Source organism: Artibeus jamaicensis, unplaced genomic scaffold, assembly GCF_021234435.1.
Source record: "Artibeus jamaicensis isolate MK-2021 breed Jamaican fruit bat unplaced genomic scaffold, CSHL_Jam_final contig_944, whole genome shotgun sequence".
NCBI lineage: Eukaryota > Metazoa > Chordata > Mammalia > Chiroptera > Phyllostomidae > Artibeus > Artibeus jamaicensis.
Window position 1 is genome coordinate 4609692 of NW_026522020.1, and position 16895 is coordinate 4626586.

The 16895-nt window shown below is 58.3% G+C and overlaps 1 protein-coding gene across 3 annotated transcripts in view; it reads left to right on the forward strand.

The window, feature by feature from the left end:
• The window catches only part of TRAF3IP1 (TRAF3 interacting protein 1), a 28189-nt gene extending 11712 nt beyond the window's left edge, over positions 1–16477 (forward strand). For 2 of the 3 annotated variants that reach the window (XM_037161414.2, XM_037161415.2), the window contains 8 exons: positions 1114–1134; positions 1891–1975; positions 2105–2188; positions 3081–3204; positions 3403–3439; positions 4303–4379; positions 13106–13329; positions 14836–16477. In XM_037161414.2, the coding sequence (XP_037017309.2) occupies positions 1114–1134; positions 1891–1975; positions 2105–2188; positions 3081–3204; positions 3403–3439; positions 4303–4379; positions 13106–13329; positions 14836–15001 (818 nt within the window). In that variant the 3' untranslated portion in view covers positions 15002–16477. Of the gene's footprint in view, positions 1–1113; positions 1135–1890; positions 1976–2104; positions 2189–3080; positions 3205–3402; positions 3440–4302; positions 4380–6737; positions 8704–13105; positions 13330–14835 lie in introns of those variants that run through there. The other variant, XM_037161416.2, reaches the window with a different exon arrangement.
• Positions 16478–16895: the final 418 nt, after the last annotated feature.

Here is a 16895-nt window from a genome sequence, read left to right on the forward strand (position 1 = left end):
GTCAGGGCAGACGCAGCCCTGAGCTTTGGAGGAGACAGCTGGACCAGAGGGACACTTAGGTGGGGTGGGACCAGCTGCGGGGCGGTGAGGCCTCAATGTGGGGGTGCAAGGGGTCAGGGAGCGTCTTTAAGATGAGAACTGCTGTGCACCCTCCCACCCGGTGTCGGCCGCATGACGCCGCCTCCCCATCTCTCAGCACCTTGTCCGAGCTCGCAGTCTGCCCCCAGCATGGCTGGTGTGGGTGCTGTGGACAGATGGGTCCCATGTCCACACCGTGGGCCCCGCCGCTTACCCCAGGCTCCAGTTCTCCCCACACCTTCTGTGAGCCACTGCCTTGCCCGCAGGGCCTGTGCCCGGCCCGGGACGGAGACTGCCAAGCACACATTCCCACGCCTTGGCGCCACCGGGAACCCCACTGCCACCCCTCCCCACAGGCGCCAGGCCTGCCATCTGTCGTGTGGCTGGGTGAGGTCCTGGCAGGGGGGCTCCCCTGGTTCTCCGAGGGGCGCTCACAGTCAGTGCGGAATTCGCCTCCTCCCAGGGACGGCGGACAGACCACAGGCACGAGAGCACTCCTCGCCCTGTGTTGGCTTGTGGGTCCTCCCAGAACCCCGGCCCGACTCCCGTGGGTGCGTGCCCTCCTGGGTCTCCCGCAGCTCTGTTCTCAAGTCGGGAGAGGGTCACATGGGAAAGCACGGTCTACCTTTGGGTGAGCCCCTCACCTTGCCCTGCTTCCGCTCAGGCGCCCATGCCGCCCCCAAAAGCCGCACTTGACCAGGGGTCCTGGTGACGCGCCAGGCGGCCCGTGTGGAGATAGCTGGTCCCGCTTCTCGGACGCCTTAGGTGAGGCAGCTCGGCGTGCGGTGCCCGCGCCCCGGGCCCCATCGGCGCCTGTCCTGCTTCCTCGTCTCTGGACACTCTCCTGTCCCCGTCGCCAACATGTCATGGGACACCGCCTCCGCGCCTTTTCCGCCCTGCGGACCAGAGCGTGGCCGTAGGAGATGGGAGGGGCTCAGGGAGGCTGGGTCCACTGTGAGGTCAGTGCCAGGCCCGTCTTGCTCGCCTGGCAGCCGGACACGGACGAGAATCGCTGACGCTCTTTGTCTTTTGCAGGTGACTCTCCGAGCGACGCAGGTGAGGAGGGGCGTGTGCGCTCTGGTGTGCGTGTGTGGACAGGGTCAGTCAATGAGACACGGTGACGATGCCACTTGAAGATTTAATTTGAAAAACAAAAAAAACAAAAAAAAGATTTAACTTGCACACTTTTTTGTGTCAAGAGAGTACATTTCAGGTTTTTCCCCCAGAGGACAAAGTATATTTTCAGTAGTCGAATTCTGATGGGTTTTCACGATTTTCTAAAGTTTAAAACCCTTTCACCATAAATGGTAGAGTGACTTTAATTGCCTTAATGGCACGGACTTGTTAGTTACTGTGATCAAACCTCTTTATCAAAGTGAAGGAACTTGGTCAGCCTGTAAAGGCGATGGGTCCGCACCCAAAGTGGAGCCTGTTTGAAGGGCACACAGAGGAGCAGGAGCACAGGCCCCCTCCCCCCGTGCCGTGGCGCCCCCGGGGGCCCGCACATGACTAGGCCCATGATGGGCCCTGTCACTCATGCGTGAGGATGATGGCGTGGCGATGCCGTGTCCCCTCCAGGGGAACCCTGGGCACCCGGGTGTTGCCCGCAGCCCCGTCTTCTGAGTTTTCTTTCCTGAGACAGCGAGCCCCTCGTCACCCCCAGACTCAGCCTTGAGCATCCACTCTGTCTTCCTGGGAGTGACAGGCAAGGGACACCCCTTTGTGCTTGTGTGGTCACCACTTTCTCCAGTGTGTGTCTGTTGTCTGTGTTCTTTCCTTTGCAAACTGCTGGCCGGGGCGCCGTCCCTTCAGAAGGAGACGTGGGACCCGCCAGTCAGGACAAGCCCCAGGGACCTGAGGACGCCGAGGTCCCCGTGGACCTCCCGCCGGACGCCAGGTCTGTGCTCGCCACCCCCCCAACACGCCCCTCTCTGCTGTGGCGGTTCCCTGGCACAAGCCAGGTTCTGCAGCAGTGCTGGTGCAGAGGCGCTCACGCTCTGTTTTGGTTTCCCACTCTCCGCTCCAGAAGGCTCCCGCGGCCCGGGAGCGCCAGGCCGGCGCCGCCCCGGGTGAAGCGGCAGGACAGTGCAGAGGTGTTGGCGGCCGACAGGTGAGGCGGGCTCTGACCAGAGTGCCAGGGGCTCCTCCAGGTGGGTGGGACCCTGGGGCGGGGGGCGCTGGTGGTGCCGGGAAAGCCTGCTGTCGAGAGAAAGCCAACTGGGTGAGACCCCGGCCTGGATCCGCACGCGGTCTCGCGTTTCAGATCGGCGAGCGCACCGGCGTGCGTACACGTCTAGGGTACGTTGAAAATACGTGGGGAAGAGGCGGCGTGCCGTTCTCTGACCCCCAGGTAGAGGGTTTTCTCAGCATAGCAACAATGAGGGGGAAATAGGGAAAAAGGTTTAAAGGCTGATTGCACAGAAAGTGAAAACCAAGTGCGGTGAGCAGGGCACAGACAGTGGGGCGGGGCCGTGGCGGTTGGCAGACCTGCCTGTGGATGCGGAAGGTCAGCTGGCTGGGTCGGTGGGTTCCAGGTGCGGCCGGGGGCTGGGCTTGGAGACAGCTGGGGGGCCGTTCACGAGGGCCTCAGGCTTGGTTGCAGAGGGAAGGGAAGCAGGGGGAAGGCAGGCAGGGGCCTCCTCAGCCCCTGTTTTCCAGAAGAGGGGACCGGCACCCTTGGGTGGCAGGTGGCCTGGAGGGCGCAGGTGTGGAGGTGTGGGAGAAGCCGGCTGGGGGCATGGGGACAGAGTCCCTGATTGGGTGGGGGCTTGTGCCCTGGCGCTTGTGCCTTGGGAGGCGGGCCTCTTATGTGAGGGGTGACAGGTGACAGCAGGGTCTCCCTGAGAGGGGCCAGGGGAGGGGCAGGTCAGGGTGTGGATGGGGCGGGGCGCACCTGCACACCCGTGATGGGAGGGGCTGGCAGACAGTCCAGGGGCTTCACTCAGTGTCCCCCGACCCCCCCCAGTAACATCTCCGACCTGCTCTGACTTCCTTCTGCTCAGGACCGGGAGCGGTAAAGCCACCGTCCCCAGCGTGATCGTGGATGCCCAGATCTCCGAGGACGAGGACGACCAGTTTGTGGTGGAGGCCGCGCCCCAGCTGCCTGAGGCGCCGGAGCACGAGGGGGTCAGTGCACTGGCCCGGGGGTTTTGTAGCTGCCCCTGCACTCGGGCGTTTGGGTGGATATGGACGGTTCCCTCCGACTTCTCAGTCAGTTTTCCGCCCTCTCTGATCTCGTCATTCCTCTGACGCGCTCCTCAAAAGCAGGGTTGGGAGGACTCGGCAAGCCCGAGTCCTCGTCTTCTCCCTTCCTTTCCCGCGCAGGCGCAGGCCCTGGAGCTGGAAGAGGACGAGAAGCACGGTGAGTCCCGGCGGCAGGCTTGGCTCAGGAGGGCCAGGGCTCTGCGGGCGTGGGTCCCTCTGAGCGCGGGGCTTTCTGTCCTAGGAGCCAGTGGGTGCTGCCCCATCCTTAGGGGACCTGCGGGCACCCCGCACCTTGAGGCCAGCTGAGAGTTCTGCTCTGGGGGACCCCTGTTCTTAGCGTGTGGTTACTTGGGGTCAGGCAGCGTCGCAGGGCATCCCCAGAGCAGCAGGCCTGGCCTACCGTGTGCTCTTGTCCCCATGCCTTTCCTTACAGTTTCAGCCCAGGGTAGGGAGTGTTAGTCCTCGGAGTCTGCTTAGAAGCAGTTCACAGTTACCATATTTGTAATTGTTTTAAATGTTCATCTGCATTGTTTTTGAACTTGTGGAAATGGAAAATCTATTTTATTTTTAAAGGTTTTTTTTAAAGGATTTTACTTATTCTTAGAGAGAGGGAGAGAAACACCACTATGTGGTTGCCTCTTATGCGCCCCCTACTGGGGACCTGGCCGACAACCCAGGCATGTGCCCTGACTGGGAACCGAACCACCAACTCTGGTTCACAGGCCTGTGCTCAATCCACTGAGCCATGCCAGCCAGGGCTAAAGTTTTTGGTTTTTTCACCATTCAAGGAGCTGGTCTCTTTGAAACTCTGTGGAATGGTAGTTTATTTCCAGCACCAGCAGCTGTGCCAGACTGCTGTAGGCCATCCTTGATCAAACAGAGGTGCTGGGCGCTGTTTTTGTGTGGAAGGGGGCGGAGTGAGGGCTCGGTGTTGCTTCCCAGCCTCCACAGTGCAGAACAGAACGGCTGCCCAGGGTGGGGCCCCGCTGGGACCTAAAGCTGCTGCTTTTCCGCACGCAGGAGGACTTGTTACGAAGATTCTGGAGACCAAGAGAGATTACGAGACGCTGCGGCTGCCCCCCAGACCTGGGGGGAAGGTGAGGTTCCGTCTGCGGCCGCCGGCACCTCCACCCACTGTCTCACAGGCTCACACTGGAGCCTTGCACTCGACCCTCGGACGCTGTGATGATTTCAGGGTGGTGCCCCCTCAGTGGGAGGACGGGCCCTTGCCGAGTCACGTTACTTTCCCGCGCCAGCCCTGTTCTGGGTGGGTAGCAGCCCCCCGTGGGGGTTGAGGAGTCCAGGCCAGATGCCTGCCCCACGCTGATCCTGAAGCCCTGGTTTCCCAGCACGTGGAGCCGGCTGCCTGGCCCTGGCTGGTTGCAGATTGAGGGGCGGGGCTTTCGAGTCTGGCTCTTAAACACGGGGCTCCCGGCCTCCCTGTGTCTCTCTCTGATGTGCAGTGTGGTTTTACTGGGACCCAGGCCTCCTGCCAGTGCTGCCCTTGGATGTGGGGCCCTGCGGGGGCACCTGCAGGCCAGGGGGCCTGACGGTAAGTGTTGGCTGTGGGTTTCTACAGAAAGCGGTGTCCTGCGTGGTTTTATCACCAGCCACAGCCCCCGTGTCTTCTCCACACACATGTCCACTCAGTGGCTACTCGCTGTGTCCATCCTGCTTCCGGTGACCTGCTTTGTCCTGGAGCCCGGCCTGGAGTGGCCGAGGGGAGAGCGTCCTGGGTCAGGGTCCTCTTCTCAGATGCAGGGGTCGCTGCCGCCCTGGCTGTGCGTCTGCCGCCTTGAGCCGGAGTCGCTGCCTCTGGGCTGTTTCTGTGGTGATCTTTGAAGCCTCAGTTGGTTTCAATTTTGTGGCTCTAATTTTTATGCAGAGCACACTAGGCCTGGTTTCAGAGTTTCTTCTGAAGGGTGCGTTTCAGAGGACTGGATCTTTTGACTTTAGAAGATAAAAGAGGGAAAAGTGCACTTACTGCTGCAAAGAGGCGAGCCCCCTAAGTGTTTCCAGGCGGGTGCGGGTCTGCAGCGGGGGAGGGGCCCAGGCGTGTCTGATGCTGCCTTCCTCAGTGGCTTGGTGAACGCCAGATTTACATCTCACCACTGGTCTTCTAAAACATCTTCGATTTCTTTTTAAATACAAGAAATTGAAGTGTACAGGCAAAGTTGCAGTCGTTCTAGCCCTGGCCCCCGCCGCCCCGGCCCCAGCGGCCCTTCCCCGCACACGCGCCCCGACTGCTGCAGGCCTAGGTTGCTCCCTGAGGCCCCTGCCACCCTGTGGCCGTGCAGGTCCCTTTCTTTACGCAGCATGTTGTCCCCGAGACCCGCCAGTCGTGACACCTGCAGCTCCAGTCTGTTCATTTTAATTGATGACTCTGTTTATTAATTCCTTTACTGACGACGTTCAGGCTCCTCCCGCTGTTCGCTGCAGAATCCACGCTTCTGTGGGTGCTGTCCGTGGCTGCGGCACGCGGGAGTCGCGGCCTTCGAGCAGCTGTCCCTGGGGCTCTCTGTCGAGGGCCAGGTGGCAAGCGTGTCCGGCTTGGAGCCGGGCAGCCTGCGGTGCGGCAGGCCGCGGAGACAGCAGTCGAACGTGTGCGGGCTGTGTTCTGAGGACGCTGTGGTCCCCACAGGACCCAGCCTGGGGCTGTCGCCTGCGACCCTTTCACCAGCGGCAGCTGAGTGCTCTGCACGGCGGCTGCGCCATTTCCTCGCCCTGTGGGTGGAAGTCAGAGCACACACGTGTGCCAGTCACGGTCCAGGCAGGGTCCTGCCACCCTCCAGAGTGGCCCTCGGCCTCCAGAATCCCTTCCGCCCTCCTCTCCTCGTGCCCCACGCCCACCCCTGCAGCCCCTCCGCTGCTGCGCCTCTGCCCTCTAGCGGGCGTTTCTGAGAACTGCGTCGGAGCCGTGTCCTGCGCGGCACTCGCCTGCGGGCTGGCTGCTGTGTGTCCCGCCTGTGCCCAGGCGTCTCCGTGCGCAGCGCCGGCGGACCCCGCCTGTTCCTTGCTCTGCTGAGCCGCCTCGTGGTGCGCTCATCCGCTCACTAGCCAGGGAGCCGCTGGGTGGCTTGTGCTTGGGAGTCGACGAGCGCGGCAGGCGTGCAGCCTGGCCACCGGGCGGACGGACACTGCTGCCCGACGAGAGGGCCGCTGGGTCACGGGGCAGATGCGTGTTCGCCGTGACCGGAGACGTCCGCCTGTTCTCCTGAGTGGTTCCACCATTTTATTGGGTTGGCCAAAGAGTTCCTTTCGTTTTTTTTCCTGCACCATGGCTCTGAGTTGTCTTTAACTGCACTTGAGACACTTGTGTTGGATTGTGTTGTGACAGCAGTCACGTCAGTGTGCATTTAAAAGCCTTTTCAAAACTGGTGAACTTTGTGTAGCCATTGTGATACTGACGATAGGAAACACAACATTTTCGGTGTGTTGTGTTTTGTTGTTTCAAGAAAGGTAGAAATGCAACTGATTCACGAAAAAGAAGAGACTCGTACAGTGCGCAGGGAAGGTGCCAGAAGTGGGTGTGCAGTTCCGTGCTGGAGATTCCTGGCCGGAAGATGCTCTGCGGTCGGGTGGACCAGCTGAGGTTGATAGTGATCAAATCGAGACATTAATGGAGAATGATCAACATTCTACCACATGGGAGATAGCCAATACACTCAAAATACCCAAAGGAATGAAGTTATTGGTGAAAATAAAAATATGTCTTTTATTTTACGGAAAAAGCTAAATGGACTTTTTGGCCAGCCCAACACTTTCCGACCAGCAGTGTGGGAAGGTTCTGGTCCCTCTGCACCCTCGGCCTTTGTGTTTCCTGCTGGTTTCACTGTACATTTGTGCACGTGGCTCCTCCTCCTCGTCCTGATGCTGCCCGCCGGCCGCTTCCCTCCAAGCCGCCCTTCCTGCCCACTTCTCTAGTGGGCGTGTCCCCTCCCAGTTTCTCTCTGAGTTTCTTTTGGGTAATTAATATGTGAATCAGTAAGGATTAGGTTTACCTGTGAGGGGAGGAAAGATCTAGAACGGAGTGGCCTCCACGCTGCAGGAAGTGCTTCGGCTTGTGCGCTGCCGCCCGGAGTGGCCTCGCCTCTCTCCTCTGCTCTCCTGCCCGTCCAACCGCAGGAAGACGGGGCCCGGGGCAGGGGGAGGGCCCACCCTTCCTCTTTCAGGCTGTCCCCTGGGGGCTGTGCACACCCCCTCCAGGTCCTTGTCACCGAGGGAACCGGGAGGTGAATCTTCATTTGGGGCATCACCGGCTCAGCCAACAGTCGAGTTCCATGAACACAGACTGGAGCTTGCCGGAGTTTCTGGCTGCCTGGCCAGCTCAGAAAACGGTGCCGCCGGCAAGCCGCGTGGGTGAACAGAGGAGCCCGCCCACCCAGGGGCTGCTGTGTGGGGGCTGCCCTTGGCGGCAGGGGCCTCCGTGAGCAGAAGTGGGTCGGCCAGCAGTCTCTCCACGGCGTTTCTCTAGGAAGCAGTTTCATTCATATTTTACAAAGTCATGGCCTGAAGATGTTTGAAGTCCACGTTCAGATTTTAAAAATACATTGTAGCTGTAGTTTCCCTTTATTTCAGAAGTGCCATCTTTACCCTGGATGAGACTTTTTAAAAACTACTGAAATAGACACCCTCTAGGAAGGAACCAACTTTTGGTTTTGTAGACAGTCACTTTCCTGATTGTTTTAATTTCATTGATTTCTACTCTTTATTTTTCCTTTTAATTTCTTTAGGTGTCTACTTTTTTTTTATTAAGATTTTATTTATTTATCTTTAGAGGGGAAGGGAAGGAGAGAAGGAGAGAAACATCAATTGTGGTTGCCTCTCGTGTGTCCCCTGCTGGGAACTGGCCTGCAACCCAGGCATGTGCCCTGACTGGGAACCGAACCGCGATTGTGTGGTTCACAGGCCCGCGCTCAATGCACTGAGCCACACCAGCCAGGGCTAGGTGTCTACTCTTTCTAGCTTCTTGTGTGAAGCTTATTAGCTCATTTATCTTTAGTCTGTCATTTTAAAAATTAACATATTAAAGACTTTACATTTTAAGCATGCTTTCTCCTTAAGCTTTAAATTCCTTGAATAGTACATTAACGTTAAATATTAAAGTTTCTTGAATTTTAATGTAAAGTCCTCTGTTACTTCTTTTAAACGTGGGCTACTTAGGTTACTGTTCTTTAGCTTTCAAATAAAGGGTTTTTGAAAAGTCTCTTTACTGACACTGTAGCGGAGCCGCACACGCGAACGGCGCGTGACTCCGACCATTGGGGAGCGAGCCTTTCCCGTGGCCTCGCCGCGGTCGTGTTCGCGTGTGCTCCAGCGGGCACACAGGGCGTCTCTGCTTCCCGCGCCCTGTCCTCATCCCCTGGAGGCGGCTGTCACGCACCCGAAGCAAAGGTCCCTAGTGCCTGCCTCTTACTGTCCATTTCTACAAATGAGCTGTAACGTCCGTGGCTCAGACGTTCCACCTCACTTGGAAACTCGGAGCGAAGATGTCTGCTCTGCTCTGCGCCTCAGCGACTGCGTGCCCGTGGTCTCGGCACTTCTCCCCCGTCAGCGGGGCCTTCGTTTCCATGCTGGGGAAGTGCGAGTCCGCAACCCGGGCGTCTCTCCAGCCTGTCTTTGAAGTTGCATTGGAAGAAAAGCCATTTCTTATTGTGCTGTAGGTTGCATAATGCGTTACAGAGTAAATATGTGACTCAGCCTGCTCCGAGCCGTTTTTATTATCCTGACCCATTTGTTCTCTTTTCAAGAGGAAATATTAAACTTTGTTAGTAGTAAGATATTAGTTCATGCCAACATTTTTTTCCTTCAGATTTATGAAGCTTTTAAAAAACAACCAGAAAAGCACTTTTATTAGTGTTCCTTATGCTTTAAAAGTACTTGTTTTCTAAACAGTGTAAATGAAGGAGCTTCAGAGTACCGGCCGGCCGTTTCCAAGGCGGCCCCCTCGCTGCGAGGGGCCGGGTGGAGGTTCCTGCCTCCTGGTCTCAGCTCCTCCTTCCTCCCGCGTCGTCCTGCTGCTCCCCTGGCCCGTCTGCTGCGACTGGACGTGGATCCCAGACTCCAGCTCCGTTTGCGCGCGTTCGTCCTTTCCCAGCAGACGGAGCGTGTTCCCTCCTGTTTCTCTCAGGGTCTGTGGTCCTCGCCCTCCCGGTGCTGGGGGCCCCGCCTCCCCTCGGGTGGGTGGGCACGCGCGGGTGTGCATACAAGTCGACCTGCACGCGCGCCCGTCTCGCCGCCCGCCTCCGTGGGGAGGGCCCTGGTGGTGACTGTTTTCAGGGAGCGTCGGTTGGGGACTGGAACTGCTGTCTCTTCAAATGCCTGTGGATGGATAAGATGGTCTTATCACAAACACGTCATATTTTAATGACAGTAATTAGCATGTAGCAAACAAGCTAAATTCTTAGGAGAGTCAGGGGTTTCAGTCTACTGTCTCTTGTTCGGTTGATTTAAACAGATCTTTAAACTATTTCTTATGTCGATAGCTAGCTAGATGGTGCAGTTTCAACACAAATACTTTAAGCCTGTTGGAAAGTGCCGCTCAGAGCTCTGGCCCCGCTGCCTCCTGCACTTGACCCCAAGTGGCTTTAGTGTGGGTGTGTGTGGTGCTCGAGTCGGAGTGAAAGGGGCAGACGCCACCGGTCTTCACTGGGGACGCCGTGGAAGCCTCCTGGGGCCACTGGCCGATTTCAGCACTGAAAAGTCGTCGTCGTCGTTGGGATTTCAGGAAGTAAGGTGAGAGTTTGACGTTCCCAAGTAACGCAGTGTCTCCAGGGCACGCAAGCCAGAGTTCTGAGTTTCGGACGTGAAACCGTCACCAGCAAGTCGTCCGCAGTTCTGCTTAAAACCAGCGGCACCCCTGGGCCGTGGCTCGATTCCAGACCGTGAAGCCGGTGTGGAAACCGCAGTCACAGCATGCGTGTAAACTTGGCGAAGGTGGCTGTGAGCACATAGGCCTCTTGTGTGTCGACAAAGGCTGTGATATGGATGGAACATCAGAGTGCTTTTTTTAAAAAAATATTTTATTTATTTATCTTTAGAGGGGAAGGGAAGGAGAGAGGGAGAGAAATATCAATGTATGGTTGCCTTTCATGCATCCCCTGCTGGGAACTGGCCTGCAGGGAACTGGTCTGCAACCTAGGCATGTGCCCTGACTGGGAATCAAACCTCAATTGTCTGGTTCCCAGGCCCGCGCTCAATCCACTGAGCTACACCAGCCAGGCCCACATCAGAGTACTTTTTTAAAAAATTGTATTTATTTTAGACAGGGGAGGGGAGGGAGAAAGAAAGGGAGAGAAACATCAATGTGTGGTTGCCTCTGGTGCGCCCCCTACTGGGGACCGGATGCAACCCAGGCCTGTGCCCTGACTGGGAATCAAACCAGTGACCCCCTGGTTCACAGGCCGGTGCTCAACCCACTGAGCCTCTCCAGCCAGGGCAGAACTATCAGAGTACTTTTACCTGAAAAGAACCCCCAAACCATATGACCTGAGGAAACCGGGTCTTAGAAACACTTCCGAGGCGACAGTCACCTTCTGTGTAGGACGTGCACTCGGTGGGGGGCAGTGTGATGGTGAGGGTCTCAGCTTTCACTCAACTTCACCTCACGTGCCGCGCTCACCACCTGGCAGCTTTCCGCCACTCCTGGCCAACGGGCCGTTCTGGCCCCGGTTCTGGCGGTGCCGTCCGCGTGTGCTCTGCACAGAAAGTGTTTTCGGTCTGGTCCGCGTGGACAGTGTGGGTCTGCAGGAGCCACTTAAGCTGCGCCGCACTGCAGACCCCGGGGCTTAGGCTGACGGACCGTGACAAGGACGTGTGAGGGCCCACGTCCCGCTGGCCCCGGGGTGGGCATCAGGGTGAGAACCGGGGTTCAGGCCGAGGCGGGTCAGACAGGGCTGAGGGCTGAAGCTCGTGGAAAGTGCCAGTCGTCCTGAGAGTGGCCACCAGGGCCACACAAGGGAGCGCCGGCCGGCCACCCAAGCCCAGTGGACGGGGCGGCCCTCGTGCACCCGGAGTCCGTCTCCCGTACCGTGTGCCGTGGTGGTGTCTCCCCTTCTCCACACTCGTCCACCGCGGGCGGCTCTCAGGATCCCCCCCACCAGGGGTCAGCAGCTTCCTCCGGAAGGGTCAGGTGGTCAGGACGTCCGGCTGGGCGTCGGCTCTCTGGCCCCCGTTGTCCAGGTCTGGGGCGCTCTGATGGACGAGTGTCCCCGGTTCCAGGCAGACTTGATTTGCGGGTGCCGGGATGTGAATTTGCGTACACACTGTTTTAACTACTTAAAGGTGCAAACTCTTCTCGGCGTGCAGGCTTCATAAAAGGCTGTGGGCCATCTCCAGGCCCCGTGGCTCTGCCTGCCCGTTTGCCCACGTCTGGCGGGGTTCTGACCGGTCCTCTCACTGCCACCAGGCACTGTGGCCAGCGCACTGCGGGGCCCGCATTCTCAGTGACTGTATCCGGGTAGCCTGGACTTGATTCTCTCCTGCAGATGCTGTGTTTCAAATTTGTGTTCTGCTTGCTGCCCGTGGGTAGGAATTTACAACCAGCTCATTGATAAAGTGATTGTTTTCAAAATGTGCCTGTTGATTCTTTTGTTTCTCTGCTGGGACAGTGGCTGGACACTGACCGGCTGAGAGCCGGATGGAGGTGGGGTGCGAGGAGGTGAAGGGACTCATCCAAGGCCGGGCTGACCGGGGACTGGTGAGCTGGCCTCGGGGTTCACCCCCAGCCCGTGCCCTGCCCCTGAGCACACCCGAGTCGCACCTCCGCGCCCTCCTGCCCGGTCCTCAGCCTCCCTCGGATGCCTGACGGCCCCACCACGCCTCTCCCTCCCGCGTTTCATCGGGGCCGCTCCGGACAGACCCCGTTCTGACCCCGTGGCAGCACACACACACACACACAGAAAGCCCGCTTCCCTTCCCAGCGTGGGGCGTGGTTGCCAGTGGGCGTGGGCCTCAGTCTTGCTTTTTCTGCTGCGATCAACGTGACTCACTTAATTCCCCAGGGGACGCGTACAGCTTCCTCATCTCGATCAACTACTCTCATGTTCCTGGGACAAAACCGGCGTCACTGGCGTGTTGTCTCTTTGTCCAGTCGCTGTTAGGTTCTCGGTGCTAATGAGTGTTTTCCCACCTACATTCGTGGTGAGACGGCCCCTGGTTTTCTTCCTGTGACCCTGGTCTGATCTTAGCCCCCAGTTAGGGGTGAACGGGAGGCTCTGGTGCAGGGGCTCCGTCGACTAGAGCGTCCTCCCAACACGCCAGTGTGGCAGGTTCGACGCCGGGCCGGCTCGCGCAGGAGTCAGCCCGTGAGTGTGTGAATGGGCGGGGCAGCAGGCGGACGTCTCTCCCTCGCTTCTTTCCTACTCCTCTCTCTAAGATGAATTTTTTAAAAGGCTTCTGACAGTGAGGAGACACACGTTTAAAAGCGCGAATGGAGAGAGTCCTCTTCTCTCCTCCAGGGCGAGCTGTGGGCGTGGGGCCTGTGCCTACTCCAGCATGGTGCTGCTGGCCGTGGCCTCGCTGTCCGGGGGCGGGTGGGCAGCCTCCCTCCCTGCATACCTGCCCAGGTCCCCGGCTTGCCTTCTTGAGGGAGGGTCTGCCCTTCCTGTGGCCAGCAGGAAGGCCTGGTGAGCTGGGTTCCTTGGCGTCTGAGCCGGGGAGGGGTGCAGTGAGGTGCACACAGGGTCAGGTCCCCTTCCTGAGCTCCCGTGACAGGACCGCAGTAAGAGACTCCTGCACCCTCCCTGCAGCGCTGTTCCCGCTCCCCGCCCTCCCGCCTCAGCACTGAGCGTCCTCCTCTCTCCACATCTCTCCTTGACGGCAGGAGAAGTCGCTTGTCTTGGAGTCAGCGTGGAAGAAGGAGAAGGACGTCGTCTCCAAGGAGATAGAGAAGTTGCGGGTGTCCATCCAGACCCTGTGCAAGAGCGCGCTTCCCCTGGGCAAGATCATGGACTACCTGCAGGAGGACGTGGACACCATGCAGAACGAGCTGCAGCTGTGGCGCAGCGAGAGCCGGCAGCACGCGCAGGCCCTGCGCCGGGAGCAGAGGTGGGGCGTGGTGTGGGCGGGGTGGGGCCGGGCCATGGTGGGCGTGGTGTGGGCGGGGCGGGGTGAACCTGGATCTCGGTGGGTGGGGGCGGTGAGGGGAGTCTACCAGACACTTGGGGTCTACCAGACAGCCCACAGAGCCACACAGCCAGGGTGAAGCAGCACCTATCACAGCAGCGGTTTGTGGGGAAGCACCTGGCAGAGCGCACGCAGTCAGACGTGAGGCCCGAGTAACACGCACGTCTAGAAAGCAGGGACAACACGATTCAACAGCACGCTCCGCATGCACACCAGTCTGCTGCAGCGGGACTAGCTTTGTCCGCTTTGGTGCCGGCTAAAGCACGGTTTTCTGCCCCCAGAACCAAAGCGGGCACGCCGGCAGCTGTCAGGGTCCCCTCTGCGCGCGAGAACAGTGCGTGTGTTGGCCCCAGCTGAGTTGGCACCCACAGAGTCTTTGGGGTTTCGTTCACCGCGGCCAGGTCCTCGGTGACGTCCAGGTGGATGCTCTGCTTACCACCCTCGCGCGCCCTCCTAGGCCGTCCCGATCCCCGAGGACCCGCTGGCTCTCGGCCCGCAGAGGGGCACAGGCCAGAGCGCTGGTGGTTGATGCCGGGCGCTGAGTGTGGCGCCTGCTGGGGCCGCCGCTGGCTTGCTCTCTGCCTCCTTTTGGAAGAGTGAGAACCCTCTTCGGGTGCCTTCGGGTCAGCGAGCAGGCACTAACGCAGCCTCTGGTGAAGGCGAAGGGTGGGAACAGGAGTTTGCAGAAGCGGCCTGGCACAGGCTGGCCCTCGTTATGTTTTGGCTCAAAATGTTGAAACCTTCATCCCAGACTTTTCGTCCTGAAGATGCTCCGCTCCGCTTTGTGGTGGGGCGGCTGGGCACGCAGACCCCCAGAGGGAAGGCAGGTCTGACCGGCTCTCCCAGGGACCCCTGCTACCCCAGTGTCCGACCCCAACGAGGGGCCTGGGCCGCCTTGAACAGGGAGTGGGAGGGGCCTCAGTGGGGACCACGGAAGAGGGTGAGCCTGTCCTGGAGGTTGGGGCCCCACGCTGAGGCAGGCAGGGGTGTGCTGGGCTGTCCCGGTGGCACTTCTGGGTGTTGGCGGGCCTTACCGCTCAGCTCCCTGTGGTCCCCCCCAGGCCCTGGGTGACACCGGGGATTTCAGGGCTCTCGGGAATATGAGCTTTCTTTGTATCTGTTTCACGGTCAACTGTACTTGGGCTGTGACGAGGGATGAGCCCCGCACACTTAACCAGGCGTGAGGTGTCTGTCCCTCCCGTCACTGTCCTGCACACCTGAGTCTCCGCCCGTCCCTTTGGACGCAGACTGCGGAGAGGGCAGGGCCCGAGGGAGGCGCGGGGTGGCTGGAGGTGGCAGAGGGACAAGAAGTGGGGACAGCTGTACTGGCCTAGACAAGAGCCCGCACGAAAAGCAGGTGAGTTTTAAACGAAGCAGCAGCGCATCTGAAACGGGCAGGACCCTCACGGCGCTGCCTTCTCCCCTCAGCATCACGGACGGCACTGTGGAGCCCCTGCGGGCGGAGCTGGCGGAGCTGGAGCAGCTGATCCGGGACCAGCAGGACAGGATCTGTGCCGTCAAGGCCGCCATTCTGAAGAACGAGGAGAAAATCCAGAAGATGGTGTACGGTCTCACTTTGAGTTCGAGACGGTGAACCTCTGTGGTTTCGTGATTCAGAGTCTGAAAATAAAAGGGAAGGTGGAGCAGCGTCACTCTTAAGTATCAGTTTGCAGAGAAGATGAACGGTTAACGACGTCATCCAGCCAGCGTCCCTCGCGGTAAAGCTGTGGGCGCGCTCAGGTGTGGAGAGTCCCCCGCAGGAGGACTCCTCGCAGCCTGTTCCACGTGTCTGCGGGAGCCTGTCCGTCTATTTCCTTCCCGAACCCTCGCACCCTGCCGCTGGGCCGCCCTGCGAGCAGCAGGCGCAGACGCCCGTTCCCGGGTCGGCCCCGAATGCAGACGACGGCCTTTGGAGACACTCGGTACAGGGAGCGAAGCCTGAGCAGGAACCGATTCCGTTTTTAGTTCATTTGCTCTTGAAAACAGGAGATTGCAGCCTGTATCTTATGAAGGGGCACGGGAGCTTGTGGTCAGCCTCCGTAGCCGTGCACCTTCTGTGTGTGGTTTTCTCAGTGGTCCCTGCTGTCGGTGGCTTGTGTTTCCCACCCTTCAAGTTCACAAGTTTCAGGAGGTTCTGTGCTGTCCTCACGGCACGGTCTGGACGTGAGCTCGTCCCGGGCTGCCTGCCCTCCCTTTGTTCGGCATCTGCTCGGTGCCCCGGCGGGTGCTCCTGAGACTCCGAGGGGGCCTCGCCCTCCCCGTCAGCCGGCCCTGTGCTTCGCAGAGATGGCGCCTGTGCAGCTGCCCGACAGGCGGTCCAGGGGCAACCGAGGAAGGGAGGCGCCGATTCGCGACAGTGTGTGATGTTGCCATTTTGGGGAGGAAATTATTTTTTTAAGTTTTTTTAAAAAAAACATGGTTTATATTTAGTTTTTCATGTACACATAACACTGTATACTTAAGTTTTCAGGCATGTGCATCAAGGACTCCGTTGGGAGACACACCTGCCGGTCCACATACCAGGACCTCGGGATGGTGTGTCTGTTACGTAACCACGGGGCACCGCGTGCAGTGTCGGGGCTGCCTGCGGGAGTCGTGTTTCATGTTTCTGCGAGGTTGGCACGCCTCGCACAGCCGGGGTTTCCTTAGTGTGGTTCCCACAGTAAACCTTTCACGGAGGGGAGGGGGTTACATGCTTTTCTAAGCCAAGTTCGGGATTAGATTACTGAGATCCACCCTTTAGAAACATCGGTCTTTCTCCCCTCACTGCATCCTGTCTGGTCAGGTTGCACTGAGCCCCTTGTTGGAGGAAGGGAGGTATTTTAGTCAGCTGGTCCTTCGTGTGCTTGCGATCTGTTTTCTGCAGAATTGGACGTCTTAGCTGCAACCCAAATGGCACCGCTTTGCTTCCAGTTAATGTGTCTGCCTTTTTGGAATTTGTATACACAGTTAGAAATTTTGTGTTCCAAAAATTATATACGTTGTATGAGGGTAAAATTTTGTATGAAGTAGTCTATCAAATTGTATCATAAGTTTATTTTTTCTTTTATATATAAATCATTAAAAATAATCACATATTTTTTCTATAAGTGTATGGGTTGTGCAATTCAGTTCACACCTGGAAAAAACTTGTAGCATTTGGGTTTTCTCATTTTTGAAGGTGCATTTGTCTTTCTCCAAAGGAAGTTCAGGGAAGGGACAGTCGTCTGTCCCCACCCTGTTCTGTATAAACGGGACCTGAGGCAGGTAAGCGCTCGTCAGACCGTGAGGCCATTCGTGGGGCTGTGGGGAGCCTCTGATGTGGTTACAGACAGATCCCACCTCGGCTATTTATGGTTTTGATAAAATACACATGCAATTATGAAATGTCTTCTCTACGTTGGTTTCTAAGTTTTACTGGAGTCATCAGAAACTTCAGTTTAAAAGAGGAGCTGATGCTAACTTATATTTAATGGAAATGTGTAAACTTTTGGAACAAATGATTCAAG